Genomic DNA, 19,505 nt, shown 5'->3' on the forward strand with positions numbered 1-19,505 from the left:
TAGATAGATAGAACAAATATAGACTTCAATCCAGTAACACTAGGATTCTTAAATTCACCAGATTATAAATATCCTACGGGTTATGAGAATACTAATGGAAATCCTCAAAGTTAATAATAATATATACTTGTTCGATAAAACTTAAATATTCAAAAAGGCATTGGCTCAATCCAAACCTCTTTTGTGTTTAATTATTTGCACTTATCAATTGTTATATTGTTGTCTCATTAAAATGTATCGTATTTGAGTTGTTGTTGATTATATCATGTTGTACATGCTAGAATGAACTTAAGTTCACGGGTGGTTTCAAGTAGTGAACACATAGACGTGAATATGTAAAGGATAAAAATGGTAAGGTTGTTTGAGGATGTTGGGTGGCGGTAAAGGACCCTGGTACGGTAAAGTACCTTTAGTTGAGTTGGGGAATGGTAAAGGACCCTGAGTATGGTAAAGTACTCAGAGTGTGTGGAGGATGGTGAAGGACTCCGGGTACAGGATTTGGGATACGGTAAAGGATCCTAAATACGATACAGTACCCAGTGTGTGTGTGAAGGACGGTAAAGGACATTGGGTACAGTATTTTGGGAAACGGTAAAGGATTCCTAAATACGGTATAGTATCCAGTGTGTAGATTAGGGGTATGGTAAAGTATTCAGTGTGTAGAATTGGGAGACGGTAAAGGATCCTGGCAATAAGATACTGCGTGTAAAGACCCAATATTTTTTTAATAAATAATAATAATTATCAAAACAAAAATAATTATTTTGCTCGAAAAAAAAGAAAATTATCTATGCCGTCATATGAAATTTTATTCCGTAATCATTCGTGTGCGCGCGAGTTCAGGCGAGTAATTTTCCTTGTGTGTGTACTTTGGTTGCACTAGAGTATTTTCCTAATCTAACACTAATCCCTAGCCTCACCTTCTTCTTGTACATGGTCTTTTGTCTACCATTCACCCCATACATTTACTCTAACCAAACCATCTTAAACCAACTAAACCAAACATCACCTCCTCTGTTTTCCATCGCCCATCAGATTACTTTTCCATGCTTAGCCATTTTAAGCCGTAGCTTTTCCCTAGCCACTAAGAATCAACACCACTTCCTAATGCTTTCCTTTAACCTCTAAACAAAACCCATAAACTCACCACCTATTATCCAAGAGATCAACCTAAGTTAATGACACTTTTAAATCGACTCCCTCCCCCGTTTCATATTTTCGGCAGAGAGAGAGGGGAAGAAAGTCCACTATCTTCTTTTTCTTTTCCTGCAAAGTGGACCAGCTGATATCCCTACAAAACAACCCAAACGCCACTCCATTTCAGCTCTAAAATCAGCCCCGGTCCAGCTCCAAAGCTGCCGTGCTCACCATCACCCACCGCCGAGCTCCACCATTTCACTCCGTTTCTTTTCTTCAAACCACCGCTTATTCTTCGGGAAGAGAGGTAGTTAAATCTTATCTCCCTAAGTATATTTGCCTATAGTGGGATAATGTAGAAATTTGAATGTTGTGTGTACATACGTACTATATTTTTCCTACGGAACAAATGGTGTAGAATTGGCATGGTAGGCTCCTGGAATATAACTTTGGGTGAACTTTTAGATCAATGAAATTAGTGCCTTGTTGAAAAGTTTTCTGTTAACTGCCTTATCAAGTTAAATGGTATTGAGTTAGAGTAATGATGTGATAAATAATTAAGTTTATGTGCTAGAAATGCTGGTTAAGAGAACCATGTATGATAAATAAAAGAATGGTCAGATTATTCGAGTTTCGAAATTTTTTGTCTCGTAATGCTAGCTAATTCCATGTTTAAGGACCTTCTAAAATTATGCTCACTTAGAAATTTTGAACTTAGACAGGATTGATGAAATGGAAATATGTCCTATGTTCCTTCTAGTATGGCCATTACTAGCCTTGATATCCTCCCTTTTTATGCTTAATGTTCTACTAGTATATTAGTTAACAAATTTCCATTAAAGGATAAGCTACTGGACGGAATAAAAAGAAATGCTTAAAGTTATATTTTTATATGTTTGCTACTTATTGTTGTCATGATATATGTTGTTGTCGTGCGTGAGAACTTAGAACGGACTTAGAATCACAGGGCGGTATACGATTAGAGAATCAAGTAGACGCTGATAAGTAAAGGATGAATCGGAAAGTGATTGAGTTATGATTTTAAGATGGGTGCTAACAGAGGCCCAGTCTTGTGTTAATGGGTGCTAATAGAGGCCCAGGCTGTTTGAGAAACGTAACCCTAGGTAGGGCACATGGTGATTGGCTGTGAGAACAGATTTAGTTCCTTCCTTGTGTGGTTGCGTCAACTGTAGATCCGAGTAAATAATTTGGTAGCTATCAGCGGGACACAACAAGGAGCTGTCTGAATCACACTGGGTTGCCTTACGCTGGAGGTTAAGGGTAGGATGGATCTCAAGATGAGATCCTAGATTTCACATAAGTTAAGGAGTAGTAATTGAAATCAAGCGCCATTTATTATTTGCATTGCTATCCTTATCTTGTTATGTGTATGTTATGGGTTTCGGGTAGGTTTTGGCTACTGAGTGTCATCGCTCACGGTACTATGTTGCCCTGGTAACTCGAATGCCAGGTACTGAAGACAGAACAGAAGAGTCGTACAATCCGACTGGAGTCAACGCTGCTGAGGAGGGAGCCGAAGAACCTTGGTTTCCGTATGCGTAGTAGCTCTGATTTAGTTTAAATCAACCTTATTTTGAAGCTTCAAAGTTTATTTGGGGAAATGTAATATTTGATCAAATTTGGCTACTTAAACTTAATTCGATATGGTTGTAATATGATGACATCTGCTTTGAAACAGTGATGTATTAAATCTATAAATTTTAAATTGGAAAAATTATCTTTTAAATGTTTCATTAATGTTCCAAAATTCGGGGCGTTACATTGCGACCCCTAATGCTGAGTTGTCATGATGAGCTGTTCCTTTATTATGGTTATAGGCGAATCCAGACTGAATACACAATTTAGTAGTATTCGCTTAGAACCCTAGTGCAGGACAAATAATGGGAGAGTTATTCCATGGGACGGTCAAAGTTGGTGGATGTGGGAGGAAAGGATTTCGTGGAGAGAATCTTTAGATTTCATGTAAGCTGATGGATAGTAAAGAAAATGACAATGTGCTGTTATCCTGTACCTCATGTGGATTGTTATATTGTTGATCTGCTAATTGTAAGGTAATGGGTTAGTAGGGTTGAGATTATCTACTAAGTTTCAAAACTCATAATAGTGTCGTTGGGCTGGCGTTTCATGCCAGGTAATCAATAGATCGAAGGACATAATCTGTTGCAAAATGGTCAGTACCAGGGTGAAGACCTTCCGGCTGAGGAAGGGGAGTTTGTTGAGCCTTGGATGCCCTACCCTTGGAAGCTCTATTAATTTGACGTACTTTTAATTATATTTCCATAAGTGTTATCACAATTGTCAAACTCTATTTCATTTTGTTGGTTTGTACGACAATTAAGTATGTTTGGATTTGGTATTTGAGATTTTCGCTGCCAAACTCTATTTAATAAAATTTCATTTCTTATATATCAGTTTTACGAATTATTAAATCAATTAAAAAGAATTTAATTAACATGTTCGAAAATCGGGGCATTACAAATACCCTCACTTAAATTGAGTAATTAATGATGGTTATTTAAATATATAATTAATTTGTGTAATTATTGAATTCACCAGTGTTGGAATATGTTTTTCTTGTTATTTTAATTTCTAGACTTAATTTGTGTAATGTTTAAGTTGTCTGTTTTATTTTTCTTTTAGTTCGTATGTATGTATGTATGTTTTTTTTTTTTTTTGGATTAATGATGGTTGGAAGTGTTCTTGCTTTTTTGCAATTTAACTTAATTTTCATTTTAATAAAAAAAAATACTCCAGTAAGATTGTTGGAGGCTTTCAATTACAAAAAATAAATGAACAACAAAAAAGACTTCGAACAAAAAAAAATACCGTTAATTAATTATCGCCATTTTTCTGAGTTACAAAAAAAAGAAGAAAATAGTCGGAGACTTTCAAATAACGAAGAAGAAAACAATTTCACAATATAACTTTACAAAAATTGCTTAAAACATTATTCATACACATTGCATATCATAATAAATAACCAAGGGCAATATAGTAAAAAACTAACTCATAATTCATTTTCATCACATATCTCCCAAACACTATTCCTGTTGCAAAATACATTCTACACATATCATCCAAACACTCTACCAGATTCAAAATACATTTTGACAATAATCCAAAAAGCCAAAAATTTAAAAATGAAAAGCCAAAAAGTAGACTCCCAAAGACCCCCTACATCATAGTAATATTAGAGGGGTGTAAATTTGGCTTGGCCCAGCCCACAAATCATTAGGCCCGAGCTAGCCCGCTCCAAGTCCATCACGTTCCTCACCTAAATTTGGGCTCAGGCCGAGGTTGCCCATGTCAAAATATCTAGGGCCGGTCTCGGGCTAAAACTCATGAAACCATGATTTTAGGTTCCAAAAAATGACAAATTGTTATTAATTACTAAAAAATAAAGAGATTCTACATTATTTGCTTGAATTGTTTTTGTTGCACGATTTCAACTAAAATGCGCATGACTTCAAAACAAAAATGCATGAAATATAATTGAATATGTATGGTGGACTAAAGATATTGAATGAACTTCTTTTTATTAATCAAACAATGAATGGTACATTTACAAAATTTTCATAAATAAAAACAGAGTGGATAAATATTTTTTGCATATGAATCACCACGAAGCACCAGTGTAGGACACTAGTTATTTTGGGTTGTTAACTTCCAAACTTAAAGTTGGAAATTTGAGCACTAGAGTGTGGGTTTTGGATTGAAAATATCAACATGAGTTGTTAACTTCCAAACTTAAAGTTAGAAATTTGAGCACTAGAGTGTGGGTTTTGGATTGAAAATATATATCAACATAATTTACTTCCGACTTTGTGTGTAGCTCAATTGATCGGTTAATCAGGTAGCTCAATTGATTAGACTTTGGGTAGGGCCGGGTTTTGAAACCTCTATCCCAAAGGGGAAATGATACACCCACCGAGGGTGTTTCCACCGCACCACCCACCGCACGTCGCCGGGCCCACTACGGCCACCGGATGGCCAATCCGAACCGTCCAAAAATTCTAAAAAAAAAACCGAGTGGGCCAACATAAGAATCAATGGCATCCGACGTGTGTAGGTGCTCGATCCGAACTTTCAAAAATCAGATAATCTGATCCGTTAAAAATGAAAGTTTGGATCGAGCACTTACACATGTCAGATGCCGTTGATTCTCGCGTAAGCCCACTCGGTTTTTTTTTTTAGAATTTTTTGACGGTTTGGATTGGCCGTCCGGTGGCCGGAGTGGGTCCGGCGACGTGCGGTGGGTGGTGCGGTGGAAACACCCTCGGTGGGTGTATCATTTCCCATCCCAAAGACCTACCCATAGGGTCGGGTGGGGCCAAGGGCTGGCTAAAGCCATGCCATAAGAAGAGTTATGCTATATTTACCGACCGGGGGAGGGAAATCGTACTAACGGCCATCAGCGGGCCGTCTCCGGCCATCAGACGGTCGATCCGAGTCGTCCAAAAATTTTAAAAAAAAAGATCGATAGGGTCCACTGCAGTTTATAACCAATCTTCCACCCAAAAGTAGTGCTACTGGTATAGATTTAATATCTGTACCAGCAAGTACAAATGGCTTTTTGGGCCTCTTTTGGGTCTTAAAAAAAATGATCGGAGCCACTCATTTTGTTTAAAATACTTTGTTTATGGTTCTTGCAAAAATTAAGCTCAATCCGGTACCGGTAAGAACGTTTATAAAACATCCAATTTTGCTTTAGAATTCAGGCCAGTATTTTAAACAAAATGAGTGACTCCGATCATTTTTTTAAACCCAAAACATGCTAAAAAAGCGTTTGTACTCACTGGTACAGATTTATATCCGTACAAGTATCATTTCTGCACCTAAAATCCCCATAAACAAAGAAGCTCTTGGTTCTTTCTCCTGTGCTGTCACGACTCACGAGAAGAATGACACAGAATGCTAGTGGGATTAAAGGGGTGTTCGGACAAATAAGCCAAAATGGCTTATTTTTTGTCCTTATTCAAATTTTTTTCGTATCACTTGGCTTATTGTTATTTTTTGGGAGATTATTGCATCCCCACGACAAGAGGAATCTAAAAAGTAAAAAATTTTGACCGAAATCCAATTTTTTTTTAATAAAGACGAAAGTAAATCAATAAGCCAATTTTTTCGTCTTTATTCAAAAAAAATTGGATTTCGGTCAAAATTTTTTACTTTTTAGATTCCTCTTGTCGTGAAAATGCAATAATCCTCAAAAAAATGATAATAAGCCAAGTGATACGAAAAAAATTTGAATAGGGATAAAAAATAAGCCACTGTAGCTTATTTGTCCGAACGGGCCCTAATACAATGAATAGTTGTTTACGGAGCTAATTGTGACCATCCAAAAATATTTTGAACGGTTTGTATGCTAATAAAACTTTTCCGTAGAAGAATTAAATTTTTCTCTGAAAAAATTTAATTGTTGCCGTAAAAAACTTGTTCAATAAATTTCTCTCAATATAGAATGCTAGTAAGAGTACTATACAAGCCTTGCACTTTATTTTCCTCACTTTTTTGACCAAATCAACGACGCCAAGAAAAAGAGAGAATTTTTAGTTCTGATATGCTACGAAGAAATATAGAGATGTCCCACACAGAACCCGGCTCTGAGTTAAAACCCAAAGTGCCACCACTTTAGGCCCAAAACACTTATGAATTTAAGAGAGACCTATTAATAGTTTAGCATGAAGTCTCCATCTTTAATTTTTGAAAAAATGACGGCCAAGGACGTGTTTAATAATTAATACCCGCTAAGGACATTTTTAGTATTAACAAATGTTCTCAGATGTTTTCAGCATATCCTTGGTGGGTATTAATTATCAAAATACGTCATAGGCCGTCATTTTCCCTTAATTTTCGTTTTAAATTCGGAAAAGTCAGGACTCGTCCTGCCCACACACCCAACCCCACACTTTCCCTATACCCCCAAACTCAAACTCTACCATCAATATTCAATACTTGGTTCCAATCCTTCCCCAATTCCCCTTAGAAACAAAGTTTGTGGTTGAAGGTAGGCGTGCACTCCTTCCCCCAAGAAAATGCAACTTCAAAATATAGCATTCAAATCTGCCAGCATTAAAATATTATAGAAAGCAAAACTCAACATATATGCTCTACAAGATGCATACAATAAATGGGCATCAGCTACTCGACGATGACATTCGTTCTCAAGAATAAAATTGAGGTGCACGTAGATTAATCCGGAGACCCTGAATAAATAATGATCAACCTGAACTTATCCTATAGTGACTACCGGGTGAGATCAGACTCTCAACATACAACACCCAATCAATAAAATGTACACTGCGAGTTTTAAGCTTCTTCATTGTTTTCTGCTCGAGATTGTATCTCACCACCCTCCTCCCATCGACATCGATGAGAATATCACCTGCCTTCGTAAAGCATACCGGAACCAAGTAATCGCAGAACAACAAATTTTCAGTCGGCAAAATCACCAACTTTGTCCACGACCCCCTCACACCATATTCCTTCATCACCCATAACCCAACTTCTCTCCAGTTGCGTTCATCCGTTAATAAGCTAAGGCATCCGTTAATCATCCCCAAGGCATGGAAGAAAAAACTCCGATCGTAACAATCCGGTATTGAGATCTCACTGAATTCCTCTGTTCCCAAATCTAGAGAAACAATCAAATGTTTTTCGATAGGATTTGTTGTATCACAACTTGCTAGCCAATGAAGATTCCCATTCAAACAAGTACTCAATTGTTCTGCTTCAATAACAAGGCCATTTTGGAGGCCTCCAATTTCTTTCCACGAACTTTGCTTAAGACTAAATACTTCAACTGTGGATTGAACATTTGGATTACCTTCTTCGCGGGAGGCTATTACGACCTTGTAGTCGTCCATGGAGGGATTGTAGCCGAATCCTTTGAAGTAGAAATCGAAGTAGGAGATAGAGAAAGGTGGCTTTGGTAACTCTATGGAGTCTTTGATCGTTGGGTTCCACAAGACGAAGCAATCCAAGAGGTAGAGTAAACAGATCATCCCGTTGTAAGATCCGACAATTTCGATGCCCTCCTCCGTTTGTCTTGACGGAAAACCAAGATCTACTATAGCACCGTTATCATCATCGTTGTCGTTGTTGTCATCATCGTTAACGTCTTTGTTGGTTGACGGGGATTCGTAATCTAGGGAATGAAAAGGGTACATGACGAAGAGCCTTGAATGGTTGGTGTTGGGGTCTGAAATTGCCCGGTCCAAATGCGATTTTGTGAAGTGGGGTTCGGAAATCAAAGAACGCCATAATTTGGATACGCACTTCAATTGCCCGACAGACTTGACGGGCAGTCGTGCGAGGATCATCGTGAGGACTTCTTCCGGGAGTAGTCTCCACATTGCTCGCTCCTCTCCTTGTTTTAATCCTCCTTTATGTGTTCACTGATTTACATTTATATAGAAAGTACATCAACCAAGATTTGCGCATCGACCAACAAACCTGGACTTGGTCAGCAACATTAAGGGGCAGTTTGGCATAAATTCAGTGAATTGTTTTTTAGAGTTTTTTTAGTAAGTTTTTTTTTTTTTTTTTGGTGTTGGATGTAATGCCAAATATTTTAGATTAATCATTCGTTTTGAAAGAGAAATTTAAAAAATCAAATGCTCATAAAAAACTTATTGGATGAAAAAAGTTCTAGAATGATAGATATGGTTTGTCTTGATTCAACTTTTTCCAACTTTGATTCACATTTTTATGTTTTTTTTCAATTCCCCTCTTTATGATGAAGGATTAATGTCAATAATTTTGACAAATAACTAAAAAAAATCAATAAGGTCCTAGTATTTTTCTTCATTTCAAACTGCTAGTATGATTTGGAGAACTAAAATGATACGCGCACAACCGTTGTATTGGTTGTGCGTGTAATTCTGACCGTCCAGATGTATTTGGACGGTCTAGATTTTTAAAAAACTCTTCCATGGAAAAGTTTAACTTTTCCGGGGAAGAATATGAGCGAATCCTGACTATTTATTACAGCAATGAACAGCTAGAGATTAATTGTGTGTTTAGCACTTTTAGAGAGAGAATAAGCCTCGTGTTACAATTTAAGTTGATTGGTGATCATTGATTCTAGTATGATTGAATTACATTTTTGTATAAAAAAATTTAACGGTTAGTAACTTTAGTATAATTCGAATAAACTTTTCATAAACCTCGACAAACACAACAAGATGTGTTGTATATTTAAATTAAAATTTTATGCTTATACTATAAAATTATCCTACTTTGTGATTGAGGTATCTGTTGCCTATAATTGTGGAGGGACAATCTGAGAGTAGTCACTTGAGAGATTTTGGAATTGGTCTAACCATTTGCCACGTGCACTTCTTTTTCTCCTAATTGCTAGGATATGTTGTTATATACTATAACAGCAGTAGCCTATTCTACTGGATTATCACAGCTCAATCACTTTTTAGTTTTTATTTTTTAGTAAGGGCGGTGCTAATGTCAAAACTGTTTTTGTTAATGCTAAAATTATTGTGCAAAAAAAACTTGTACTATGTGCAATGTACAAAACTCTTATGTACAACAGTTTTGACATTATCACTTCCCAGTAAACCTTATTATCAATTTGTTTCCCCTCTTTCCATATCGATGTACAGAAGAATATGCAGCTCTATTATGATCGACGAATTGGGGGATGGTGCTGTGTAGTGGTGTGTGCAGCACCGTGCTACGCACCTCCGAGCCGTCGGATCTCATCTCGGCAATGAACAGCTCTCGATTGTTGGTTGTTGAGATGAGATCCGAGTCGTTGGATGCACAACCGACGGCTTGGAGGTGTGCAACACGGTACTGTGCACCTCACTGCACAACACCAACCCGAAGTCCTACGATCGGCTTTTTCGATTCAATATACGATGTATTTTGCAGTAGTTTTAGTGTCAGACAACTCCCGGTTCGTGATCTTGCATGTTAAATGTCGTTTTATTTTAGGAAAAGAGTATATATCATTCAACCCTATGCAGAGAAAAGGACGGAGGGAATCAAAAGAACTTGTTTGAGAGAAGAGAAATTATTTTTGATTCGAAGTAGTAAATAAAATGTTTGTTTCAGCGTGATTATCTCACTCCCGGCCACCATCAACTAGTCCCACCGTTCGTATTCAAAAAAAAAAAACTAGCCCCACCATTCAAGCAACACTGATGTAGTTTGGCAAATTTATTCTATTTACTTGCTTCGTCATAGCAATGACTAGCCAAAATGCCAATTTAGGGCATTAAACGTAAGCTCTCTAAATTTCATGCAAAATAGCTAGGATAAATTTAAAAACAAAAGGTGTGTCTGGTACAACAAACATTGCAACAAACATTGCTACAGTGGCTCAGGAATTTCATCGAGGCTCTGTTCACTAGCGTGGTACTGTACTACATTTTAGTAAGTATATACATGCCAACAATCAGATGATTCATACCGCTCATCTCGTAATAATTGCTGAAAAGATGATTCATGTAAAAATTGTCTTCATCAGACGATAAAAGGTATTAATAATCATTTGTTAAAATTGTTCTTTGTTTAGATATCTTTAGATGTCTAATGAAGATTTACGTGAATAAAATGCTCAACATGCCCTAGGAACTAATCGGTTCAGATCATCATCTTTTACCGGATAGATTAGAGAGTCTACGACTCTATGCCATGTTTAACCATGTGGGCACAATGCAAGGACCCGGGGATGCTAGTGCGGCCAATCTAACCTTTCGTTTCGGCATGGATGGTTTGGATTTAATCCGAGCGCATACAGATCTGAACCGAGCCGTCGAGGGCCGAAATGGACGGCCAATGCGAGATGCAGCCAGCCTATAGATGGGGGCTTTGAGTGGGCCATAAATTGAGCCGATGGATGCGGGGGTGTGCATGCCATAGATAAAACCTATAGGCGTGAATTAAACTATGTCACTCTCCTGCGTAGAATCTCGAGCTGCTGCCTAATTTACCCATATGAGAATTCACAAGTACCATGATGATCAGTAAAACAAACATATTTAAAACAGCCTTAGCATGTGGGAAACAAAACCTGGTGTCACACACAGTGTTGACTTTCTTAACCAAAACCGCGACTAACGCCGAGACCCCGGCCGGCACCCTCCCCTAGTATAGACTCTTACATATTCTCGTGAGACCCATACATACGCTCAAATTGCACGAACTTCAGTTCTTATTCACACTTATTCAAAACCAGAGCAGATTTCTGCAGCTCAATTTGACCCGATATTTTGGAGAGTGTTGTTCGAATGAGAGCCCGATAGCTCATATGGAAAAACCAATCTTCACATTTGGCAGCATAAGGCAGTTGAGGTTTGCTTTCTGCATCTGCTTCCTCTTGTGGTTTCTGGCTTATATTTGCTCTGATGATTACGCGACATTTTTTCCCCACGAAAGCCGCGTTAACTTGTTCCCCTTCTACGCGGAAACACAACCCGTTCTGAACGACCCATGCTCCAGCCGGTACATATACATTCATGATATTCCTACAAGATTCAACAGCGAAATCCTCACCGACTGTCGCAATCTCCTGGAATCGGCGGATTCTGATATGTGCCGGGCTGTGTTAAACATGGGTCTCGGTCCTCATGTAACGCGATCTCGCGGGGATGGGGCATTTCTCGAAAGCAACAGTTGGTTTGTAACCCACCCACATTTGTTAGAAGTCATTTTTCACAACAGGATGAAGCAGTATAAGTGCTTAACAAATGATTCCTCATTGGCTTCGGCTATTTATGTTCCGTTTTACGCTGGACTCGACCTCGGTCGTTACCTGTGGGGATTTAACGCGTCGGCGAGAGATTCGGGCGCTATTGATCTGTTCGAGTGGCTACTCGAAGAGCCCGAGTGGGAACGCATGAAGGGCAGGGATCACTTCCTCATAGCCGGGAGGACTACTTGGGATTTCAGGAGTCTAACTAACATCGACCGTAACTGGGGAAACAAACTCATGTACTTGCCTCAAGCGAAGAACGTGACGATCCTGTCGCTCGAATCGAGTCACTGGATCAAGAGAGACTTCGCGATTCCGTACCCAACGAATTTCCATCCCTCGAACGACGGCCAGGTGATCGCATGGCAGAACAAAATGAGGAAACAGAAGAGGAAATATCTGTTCTCGTTTGTCGGTGCTCCAGGACCGAAACAGCGCGATTCAATCCGCGGCGAGATCATCAGTCAGTGCCTGGAGGCAGGGGAAAAGTGCAAGTGGTTAGATTGTAAGAGCTCTTCTAGCGGAAATTGCGACGACCTGAGTAAAGTGGTCAAAATGTTCCGTAGCTCCACGTTCTGCTTACAGCCTCGTCGTGATACGCCCACCCGGCGATCCACTTTCGATTCAATCTTGGCCGGGTGCATTCCCGTTTTCTTCAACATGCATTCGGCTTACGCCCAGTATGCGTGGCATTTACCAAAGAAATACGCAAAATACTCGGTACTCATTCCGGAGAGTGACGTTAAACATGCGAAAGCAGATATTGAGAAGACGCTTAGCGCAATACCGGAAGAGGAAGTGGTGAAGATGAGGGAGGAGGTTATAAGGCTGGTTCCCAACATAATATATGCAAATCCATCTTCTTCATCCAAGTTGGAGACCTTCGAAGATGCAGTTGATTTTGCAATTAAGGGAGTTCTTGAGAGGGTGGACAAACTCGTGGAGGAGATGAAGGAAAAGTAAGAAAGCTATTTTCCTTTCTTTTTTTCCTTTTTCTCCCTCTTTTTCACTTTCGGGGTGGGGCCAAAAAGGTAATTCAAATCGTTCATTTATTTTGACTCGTCGAGTTTGTTGTACTAGTTGTAGGAGGGATACCCCGTCATTTTACACGGTGACATTTAACTTCTGATACTTGTATTTACCTACTTGTTGGTCAATATCGTCCGTCTCATGACCAGTGTTATATAGTCGTATCAATGACACCGTTAGGTATTTTGTTGCCGTGAATCAGAACCTTGCTCCCCATTATCTTCCCTATATGCCGTTAGAACTTAGCAGTGTTCGACCGACACCACCTACGGAGCTCTGACTAGTCAATTGGTAATCCAAAAACGCAGCAAGACATTCATATTAGATTACTGGATTGGCACAACCAATTATATTCAAATTAATATCTTTCATTTGAGGCTTGGGAGCAAAAGATTAAAAAAAAAAATATCTAGTGAAAAACTATTAACAAAAGTCTCTTCATATTTGTGAAAATGATGTTCTCCCCTTCTTTCTTTTTTCAAATTAATCTGTTTTTATTTTATCTGGTATGTTACCATTCTTTCCTCCGTGGCATCATTTTTCCACGAGAGGTAATGAGAAGAATTTATAGAATGGATTGCTACCTATGCCTAGTTTGCGAAATAAATAGAAATTTTATTGATGAGACCTTTTCAATTGTAACCAATATTTTAATACGAATAATTCTGACAACTTACGGAGAAAGAAGAAGGCATTTACCTGGTGCGATTTGTTTTTGTTTTTTTACTGCTCTTGCTTAGACCGATAAAATGACAAGTTTTAAACTAAATCTAATCTTCTTGAAAGTTAAGTTTGGAAATAAACAAATTCCTTATGTCGATTAATGTAGCCTTAGATGTTATACTTTTAACTGTGGATTCTAGTACTAGTCGAAATGTTACACGCAATGGTTATGTATTTCGGGTCAATCCGTACCAATATATAGGTGGCATAATGGAAGAAGTTGGACACCTATGAATGAACAACACGAAAACTTTGTTATAAGTAGCCCTCCTTCCTTGTAAGGCTCGAGATTAACAAGAATGGTTGGGACGACAAACATTCATCTCATTCGTACTTTTGGTACCTATAACCATCAAAGGTCGTTGAAGCATCTTATTCCTAGAAATTTGGAGGTATTGGGAACAAAGAAGCTTTTGGAGTGAATCATTTTTCTATCTAGCACGTTTTATGTTAAGAAAAGGGCTCTTGTGGGAAGGTTAGCTCGAGTTCTAGTACATACATTGATGAAACAAACTAGGGGGGTGAAATGCAAGTTGAGAAAAAGGGCACAGTGGAGCCGTCGAGGTCACCCACAACAAAGAAGAGAAGGGAAGCAACCCGAAGATCCAGGGTTGAATTCCAGTGGTTAACAAACACAACAGACGATCAAAGGATTCTTCACAATTGTGGATTCCAATCCTTTCCCTAAAATGATATTACAATGTACTTTTTTTTCGGTAAAGGTACCTTTAGCATTATAAAGCCCAAACACATGTACAAATGGTACAACGAAAGAAAACACAAACCCACTCCTAGCAGGCCACACAAGACCAAGCCAGAGAGTAAAACAACCTAAGTAAAAGGCACAAGAGCCATCAAACAACACTGCACTAACAACAAAACATAGGAACGAAAGGAAACATTAGAGAATACTCCATTCCCGACATATGTCCTTGTTTCCTTGAGAAGAATCCAACATCCTCCAAGATAGCAAAGCATCATGAATGGAATTACAAACTGTAGCAACAAGAGATCCAGGGTCCAACCTTTTGTGTTGAAAGATTCTAGCATTGCGTTCTCGCCAAATACAGTAAATTGCAGCAGAAAGGGAAAGTTTCAGCACACACTTCCTCATACTATCCCCCCTTAGAATGCAGATTAAACCACTCCTTCTCATCATCCCATCTCATTGGAGCCCTGCCCACATGATTTCGCCTTAAAACTTCAGTCCAAATAGCACTAGAATAACAGCATTCAAAGAATAGATGATTGTGGGACTCCATAGGATCACAATCACACAAAACACAAGAAGCATCAGACAATATTCCCCACAACGACAATCTGTCCTTAGTGTTTAAACGAATTTGCATTTACATCCACAAAATGAAGGCCCATCTAGGTACATGCCTTTTGAACTACACAACCTTACACCATTCCTGAGTGGGAAGGGCTCTCCAATTGTATTCCATGCAGACTTCATAGAGAAAATGCCATTCTTGGATGGAATCCATATCACAGAGTTCTCCATAGATACATCAAGTAGAAACCCTTCTGGAGTGAAGTCTTTGATCTCCCTCATAATTCTGTTCCTCTCCCTAGGCCACTTCCAGCCGCCATTATGAATTAAAGAAAAAACTTTAGCTGAAATAGACTGGCAATATCAGCACAAACCCTGGTACCATACTTTTTGTATAGAGGACCCAAAGGGTGCCAGTTATCCAACCAAGCAAAAATAGAATTACCTTGGTACCATACTACAATGTACTTCTTGACACAAGATAAAATTCATCATAATGCTTTCCAAGTTGTGTACATTGCATAAGAGCACTACAAAAAAACATCAAACTCCATTTGTACGTAGACTACATCAACTGGAAATTTTTCTCATATGTCCTTTCTCTTTTCCAAAAACACGAACTCAACACCTAGTAACCATTAGGAGAGATCAGACTCTCTACATATAATATCCATTCGATGACGTCTTCACTGCGAACCTTAAGATTTCTCACTGTTTTCTTCTTGTGATTGTACCTAACCACACTCATCCCATCATTATCAATCACAACATCACCGTTACTCGTAAAGCATATCGGAACCAAGTAACCGCAGATCAAGAAATCATCTTGCGGGAGGACTATAAGTTTAGTCCAAGACGCATTTACGCCGTATTCCTTCATTTCCCATATCCCAACATTTCTAGGTCTGCCTTCATTCGAAAGTAAACTGAGGCATCCATTGATCATGCCCAAGGTATTGAAGGAAATAGTGCCATTCGTGTTGTCACAATCAGGTATTGGTATCTCCCTGAATTCCTCTGTTCCCAAATCAAGAGAAACAATCACTCTTTTATTAGGACCTGCAACCCTGCTTCCTAGCCAATGTAGAGCCCCATTCAAACAACTTCCCACATCTCCTTCTTCAATAACAAGACTATCTTTAATGTCTTCAATCCTTCTCCAAGAATAGGCCTTAAGACTAAAAACTTCAACTATGAATTGGTTGGGATTTGCATTTGCTCTAGGGGCTCTTACCACCTTGTAATCGTCGATGGAGGAATTATAACCGAATCCTCTGAAGCACAAATCGCCATAAGAGGGCGAAAAAGGCGGGGTTGGTAACTCTTTTGACTCTTTGATTGTTGGGTTCCACAAGATGAAGGAATCCGGGAGATACAACAAACAGATCAAGCCATTACAAGAACCCACGATTTCGACACCAAGGTCTGGTTCTTTAGGTGGAGAACCCAGATCTACTATGGCCTCATCGTCTTCGATATCTTTGAACGACGATGGGGACTCATAGTCAAGGGAGTAAAACGGGTACATCATGAAGAGTTTGGAGTATTTGTTGGTGTTGGGGTCTGAAATTGTGAGATTCAAGTGGGATTTAACAAAAAAGGGATTGGAAATTAAAAAACGCCATGACTTGGAAACGCACTTGCATTGACCGAGAGTCTTGACGGGCAGTCGTAAGAGGATCATCATCATAGTTTCCTCTGGAAGTCTCGACATTGGTCTTGGTTTTCTGTATCAAGGTATTATAATTAGTATGTAGCTAGGTAGAGTAAGAGTGACATGAGCATCTCTCACCCATCTTCAAAGCTCAATTTTGAAAAAACAAGATCATATTTTTTTGAAATCAAGTCACTCTAATCCAATTCCAATTGAGGTCTTCTCCATATACGTAGACTCCCCAATACATGGAGACCCATCTCTATCTCGAAAAGGTTTATAACACTAATTTTACAGATCTGATTATCACAAAATTGGACAATCGAGAAGATATCAACAATACGTTTAAATGAGTCTAACATTGAAGGTATTACTTAGAGGAAAATTTAAAGCCAACAGAATTGAAAGAAAATTTTGGAGGAAAATTTTGGAAATAAAAATGTTGAATGGATTGGAGTTGGTGTGAATAGTTGCATTCGCTATCTAAACTTGCTTGTAAGATACAAAAAATCTACCACCGCTCTCATTCACCGCTACTCCTACCGCTCTCAATCTCACTATCCAAAAATATTTTGAACAGTCTGGATTTTAAAAAACTCTTTTACAGAAGAGTCAACAGTCAACTCTGTAAAAGAGTTTTGACTCTTCTGTGAAAGAGTTTTTTAAAATCTAGACTATGGATTACTGAAACGAGTGATGAGATTGAATGCTGCGGTGAGAGAGTGCTGAAATAGAGTGGTGGGGGCAACACTGTTGTTTAAGATATGATACATCTTTTTTAGTCTACAAAATGAAGATTGTATTTGGACCGATACTTTGGAGATGCCCTAAATTTGATGCGTACCCTAAAAATTCTTTAAATGCGGCTGGCAATTTACTCAAACAAAATGATTTGTTTGTTGAAAAACAAAAAATGAATACTACATCTCTAGAAATTGGGTCCTACCCTTTCTAGACCCAAAGGAGAGTTAATTCATATCCTCTGTCCAATCCAAATGGTTGTATCCCTTTCCGAACACCGTATCATATTTCGATTTAAAAAAAAAAATGCCTTCGTTCATAATATTTTACTCCAACTTAAACATGTCAGTTTTCTTTAAATTTCCCGTAAAAAAGTTGAAAACTTATGTGCACGAATGTTTTTCTATATGTTTTAAACTTCAAATTGATCCAGCAAGAGCTAGTTTCGATGGTACCTGATGGTGGTCCGGATTGGATCTGATGGTTGCCCGGTATCGAGTATTGGTCAGCGGTGTACCTAGTGGAGGAGGTGGCCCGGTGGTAGCTGGTGGTGGTGGAGGATCAATTTCTCTGGTGATGGGTATTCGGATGGGACGATTGGTCGATGGGGAGGAATTTTGGGTTTATCGACGTTGGTGGCTCCACCGAAAATGTTTACCCGTCGAGATGGATAGGCCTAACCGGTCCTCTTTTCCGGTGACCGAACGTTTATATAGAACCCAGCAACTAAGCCTTAGCTTACATTGGAAGCGGATGGCTCAATTGGACAGGACTATTGATTTGGTCAAAAAAAGAACTCCCACTAACAAGCCCGTAGCATTATTGTAGGAGTATCAATAAATACTAACCCATTCTTTTTCTTCTGTTTTTTTTTAATCCGCGACCCGTTCCAATAACTCTTTTTTTTTTTTTTTTATAACTTTTTCCATTTTTTTGGTTGTATTTATTTAAATTTTTTTTCGCATTTGATAATTTTGTGCCTTATTTTTTTGGTTTTCCAATTCGTCTTGTCAAGACGAATCCATAAACTAAAAAAAATTACTTTTATCCAAATATTTTGAGAAATAATCACTTTTTAGCAAAAAAACTTTTTTTTACTTAAAAGTGGTTATTTGTTAAAATATTTGGGTAAAAGTATGTTTTTTTTCTTTTTTGATTTGTCTCATTGAGAGGAACAAAAGTCACAAAAGTTTGGCGTAAAACTAACAAACGCGAAAAAAATTTAAATAAGGACAAAATCAAAACTTTTTCTAAAAGTTCTAAAAGTTTTAGTGGAACAAGGTTTGAGTGGTGGAAGTAATGCTACCCTTAATATCAATCTCCACGAACACTTATACAAATATTTATACAAACTCACTGTCTCCAGTAGCGAAAAATTTATAAATTTTTATTTGTAGTTAAAAAGTTATTAGGTGTTTCCGGTAATGAAAAAGTTGTTATTGGGTATGTGAGTGAAAAAATTGTTGAGTTGATAAATGTTTTTTGGTTAGTGGAAACCAGTTGGTAAAATGCGTTCAGTTTGTAGTATTTTTTGTTAGTAAAAACGAGATGGTAAAATATGTTAAGTATTTTGTGGTTTTTGTTAGGGAAAACAAGGCCTCACATTTGAATCACAAACTTAACAACATCTTGACAACTAACCAAATCTTGGCACTTGAATAACCAAAACTAACAACTTTTAGCCAATAATCAAATCTAGTGAACTCTACAACTATTCTATCGTGTATATTCATCATTACACAATAACCTTTAAAAAACATATTTTAAATAGTTTTTACACAAAAACTGTTTTTTTTTTTAAATTACACAAAATTGTTTTTTCAAAAAAAAGTTTTCAAAAAAACTTATTTTTTTACAAAAATAGTTTTCTTTTTTTGAAAACTTAAAAAAATATTTCTAAAATTTGTTTATAATAAATAATTTTTATTAGTTTAAAAACTATTAAAAAAATTCTATATTAATAGTTTTTAGTTTTTTTTAGTTTGAAAAAGTGATATAGCAAGTTTTGATTATCTAATTTTTGATTAAACTATTGTGGACATCTACATTGCTAATATTAGCAACCCTTTAAATAGATAATCAAAAGGTGATGTAACAATTTTTGGTTATTCAATTTTAATTAGTGCACTACGGATAGTAATTTAAAGTTGGTTATGATGAGTTGGAATGCAAAAATACGAATTGGGAATACCAATTGCAATGTATTCTCG

The 19,505-nt window shown here is 37.8% G+C and overlaps 3 protein-coding genes across 3 annotated transcripts; 1 reads left to right on the top strand and 2 right to left on the bottom strand.

The window, feature by feature from the left end:
• Nucleotides 1-7,379: 7,379 nt before the first annotated feature.
• Nucleotides 7,380-8,513, bottom strand: LOC131299583 (F-box/kelch-repeat protein At3g06240-like). Its single transcript, XM_058325169.1, has one exon. The coding sequence runs from the start codon at nt 8,511-8,513 to the stop codon at nt 7,380-7,382; it is 1,134 nt and encodes a 377-aa protein (XP_058181152.1).
• Nucleotides 8,514-11,134: 2,621 nt separating this feature from the next.
• Nucleotides 11,135-12,998, top strand: LOC131300410 (probable xyloglucan galactosyltransferase GT14). Its single transcript, XM_058326246.1, has one exon. It carries the CDS (start codon nt 11,429-11,431, stop codon nt 12,833-12,835), a length of 1,407 nt encoding a protein of 468 aa, XP_058182229.1. The 5' UTR covers nt 11,135-11,428; the 3' UTR covers nt 12,836-12,998.
• Nucleotides 12,999-14,264: 1,266 nt separating this feature from the next.
• LOC131300411 (F-box/kelch-repeat protein At3g06240-like) lies at nt 14,265-18,108 on the bottom strand. The gene is made up of 2 exons (XM_058326247.1): nt 17,751-18,108; nt 14,265-16,627 (listed from the first exon to the last, which is right to left on the bottom strand). Exon 2 carries the CDS (start codon nt 16,612-16,614, stop codon nt 15,529-15,531), a length of 1,086 nt encoding a protein of 361 aa, XP_058182230.1. The 5' UTR covers nt 16,615-16,627; nt 17,751-18,108; the 3' UTR covers nt 14,265-15,528.
• Nucleotides 18,109-19,505: the final 1,397 nt, after the last annotated feature.

Source organism: Rhododendron vialii, chromosome 9a (assembly GCF_030253575.1).
Source record: "Rhododendron vialii isolate Sample 1 chromosome 9a, ASM3025357v1".
NCBI lineage: Eukaryota > Viridiplantae > Streptophyta > Magnoliopsida > Ericales > Ericaceae > Rhododendron > Rhododendron vialii.